The sequence below is a fragment of the Athene cunicularia genome (assembly GCF_003259725.1).
Source record: "Athene cunicularia isolate RWA chromosome 25 unlocalized genomic scaffold, athCun1 chr25_part1, whole genome shotgun sequence".
In the NCBI taxonomy this organism is placed as follows: domain Eukaryota; kingdom Metazoa; phylum Chordata; class Aves; order Strigiformes; family Strigidae; genus Athene; species Athene cunicularia.
In genome coordinates, this window is record NW_020799134.1 from 1,019,445 (window position 1) to 1,022,886 (window position 3,442).

The window sequence follows — 3,442 nt, forward strand, 5'->3', positions numbered from 1 at the left end:
GCCTAAATCTGTGACAGGGATTTTTTTTTTTTTTTTTTTTTTTTTTTTTTTTGGAATGGCACCGACTGCTCCTCCCCACGTGCAATGAAAAAAAACCCACTCTGCATCTTCAAAACATAGAGCAAAGCTGAATCCATTTAGGTTCCGGACAAAAAACGCTAAAATTGTGGCAAGGGCCAAATTCTGAGCTCCACCAAAACCTTTTCATACAACTCTGAGCACGTTAAAAGCTTTCTGAGAGGATGTCATTACAATTTACAGCCCCTTTAAAGTGCTCTCACTCTGCCACAGCACTGTAAAAGGATTTCGGGATAGAAGGAGAAGAGTATCTGAACATTTATTGGTCTATAAAATATTTGCTTAATCCCCTAAGGGCAGCACGTACTAAATTTAATAACGGGAGCCACCGTAGATCATGGCTCCACGCAAAAAAACCCTCCTTCAAATTGCACTGGGGGTATTTTATACAGGCAGTACAGGCCTTTAACAAACACCCATTGCTAACAAACCCCTGCACGAAACGCAGAGAGGCTTTAGAGTCTTCAAAAGGCATTTTCTAAAAAAAAAAAATCAAATAAAAAAAAAAAAAATCAATTTCTTCACGCCAGCCTTGTCTCGGCAGGCCGGGAAGCATCCGCAGCACAGGGATGGAAGAGCACGGCCACCCCTGGCTCCCTCGGGCAGGGGCTGTGCTGGGATGGGGAGATGCCACCCCCCCAGATCTGCTCCCGGGGGTGGGGGGCACCAGGGTTTTATCGGTGTTAGACACGACGGCTTCACCGTGGAGCAGCAACGGCGCCGAAAGGAGATCGCTTGGATCAGGTGCTCATTTCCAAAACATGAGAATATTTATTACAGGAGCACTTGAGCAGGAGAAGGCTAAAATTTGACATTAAGAATATATGTTACCTCTGAAGGAATAGTTTTCTCGGCGTGTGCTGCCGTGACAGAAACAAAGGAGAGGTGTAACGGCTCCCGAGATCCCGCCTGGCGCCCGCCTGCCCCCCACCCCACGAAGCCGCCCTGCTAACCCAGGCTGAGGTTTCTCAGCCACGAAGGTCCCATCCATTCACCAGCTCAATCTTATTTACAGATCACCTAGCAACTATTCAGGAGGAAAACAGCACGTTGGAAAAAAAAAAAAAAATTAAAAAAAAATCCCTCCGCACCCCTAAGGTGGTTCCTCTCCAGGCAAACTGAAAGCCAGCGGATGAGTTTTTCTTTCACATAAGATGCATCATCCGTCTAAAATGTTTGTAACCACTTTAATATTTGTCAGTGATGAGCTACTGTTTGTGTTACGCAGGAATTTCCCCCCCCCCCCTTCTCTCAGCGGGGCTGACGGGGTGATGCAGGGCACAGGGAAGCTCACGGGGGTGAGATAACGCAATTTAAAAAAATTTTTTTTTTTTTTTTTGCGAGCGTTACCATTCAGCTGCACAAGCGATGACGACACCCACAATTTATTTACATCCAGCGTCTGCAGGCGAAGCAAAAGCAAACTCTTACTCAACCCTCGCACCACGCTATAAAAAGGGATGAAATAACACCCATCAGATCCGACAGGCTCGCTTCTCTGCGGCCTCAGGCTCGTTCCTGTCGGACTGACCCCGCCAGACTGTGTTAGCGTTAAAAAAAAAAATAAAAAAATATAAGAGCCACTCACCAGCCTGCTCCAGCGCCACCAGCATCGACTGCTCGATGAGGTCTCGCTCGATGAAGCTGCGGAAGTCCTCGTGGTACACGGTGAGGTCGGGCAGCTGGAAGGTGCAGATGGGCATCTCCAGCAGATGTTCGCTGCTGCCGTTGCTGGAGACGTGGGAGCGGGCCAGGGAGACGATGGTGGAGCTGGCGTGGGAAATGCCTCGAGACAGGCGTTTTTCTGAGAGGAAAAGATTTAAAAAAAAAAAAAATAAATAAAACAACAAACCACCTGAGCAGTGCCGGAGCCGTAAACCTCACAGAAGCAATTATCAAATCGCTGCCTTCAGCCTGTAATATTTTTTTTTTATTTTTTTTTGGTTGGTTGGAAGCGGCTGGATTGCTCCAGCGTATAAATATTTCAGGCACCAGAAGGAAGATTTAATTGATCCGTCTCGTTTTGGTGACACTGACCTTGCACGATATCATCCTGCCGCTGGAGCGGCGGGCGCCCGGGACGAGCTGCCTCTTTTTCAGGGGGTTTGTAGCTGCGTCCTTCGTTGAAGGAATGGGGCAGGTTGCCGGCGTGCACTTGCCGTAGCTGCTCGAAGTCACTCAGGGCCGCGCTCAGGTCCCAGTTCTTGCCTGGATGGGAAGGTGACAACAGCGCTCACCGTCACACGAGAGAGAAATCGAGTCAGTCCCTAAAAGATCCACGTTAAAATAAAAAAAACCAAACTATAATAGCAGGAAGGTTGTCCAGCGGAAACGGGGCGGAAAGCGGGGTGCGGCACCCCTCGTTCAGCCGGGCGCTGGATTTCTGCTCGGGATTTGCATTTCTGGAAGAGATCCAGCCATGAACGTGAAGAGCCTGGAAGGGGTCAGCTCTGCTGCCACGGGGCACGGGGCCGGGTCACACCTCGGGCGCACAGAGGCTCATCCAGGGCTTAGGGGGAGCTACTGCTCCTGGATTCTACCTCTGCACAACCCAAAAGGTCTAAAGACCTCAAGTTTTCACAGAATCACGGAATCGCAATGGTTTGGGTTGGAAGGGATCTTTAAAGGTTCGGTAGTTCAACTGCTTGCCCCGGGCAGGGCCACCTTCCCCCAGCCCAGGTTGCCCAAAGCCCCGTCCAACGCGGCCTTGAACCCTTCCAGGGAGGGGGCAGCCCGTGCCAGGGCCTCGCCCCCCTCCCAGGGGAGAATTTCTTCCTTCTATCTAGTCCGAGATACAATTTTTCCAGAAAAAAAAGATTCCTGGCTCTAAAACGAAGAGGGGCAGAGTCACCGTAACAGCATACGCAGAGCACGGGACCGGAGTAAAATAAAGATAATTTTGCCCTTAAGAAAGGGAAATGGAAGATCAGGCTGGGCAGTGCCCACCAGCACCCAACCAAACCGAACAGCCAACGCCGGGGCGAAAACACTCAAGCCTTAGAGCTGATGATGATCTGCAATTCAAATCTGTCCCCACGGGTGCAGTGACAGCCACCCGGCTCCGAGCTGACGCCCAAAGCGTAGGCGCAGGCGCGGTGCCGCCCGGGCTCGGCGCGATCCAGAAGCTTTCCCAGCGGGTTTGTGCCACTGCCGGCCAGATTAAATTACTCAGCAAAAGAGCTTGAACTTCGTGGAGTTGAGTCAAGCAGTTCCATTTCCTTTTAACTACCCAGCGAGCTGCAAGAACTTAATATATAGTAACGTGCTCAAGTCTTCCAGCCTGCAGTAAATCGACCTTTGAGAAGCCACCATCTTCCAAAGGCAAGAATACACCACAATAAAAAAAAAAAAAAAAAAAAAAAAA

General features: G+C 49.9%; 1 protein-coding gene across 1 annotated transcript in view; it reads right to left on the bottom strand.

Moving 5' to 3' along the window:
• The window catches only part of OTUD7B (OTU deubiquitinase 7B), a gene marked incomplete at its 3' end in the record, with an annotated part of 22,302 nt that overhangs the window by 9,914 nt on the left and 8,946 nt on the right, over positions 1-3,442 (bottom strand). The window contains exons 3-4 of the mRNA XM_026863923.1: positions 2,116-2,286; positions 1,667-1,882 (exon numbers count right to left, since the gene is read on the bottom strand). Of these exons, the coding sequence (XP_026719724.1) occupies positions 1,667-1,882; positions 2,116-2,286 (387 nt within the window). The remainder of the gene's footprint in view (positions 1-1,666; positions 1,883-2,115; positions 2,287-3,442) is intronic.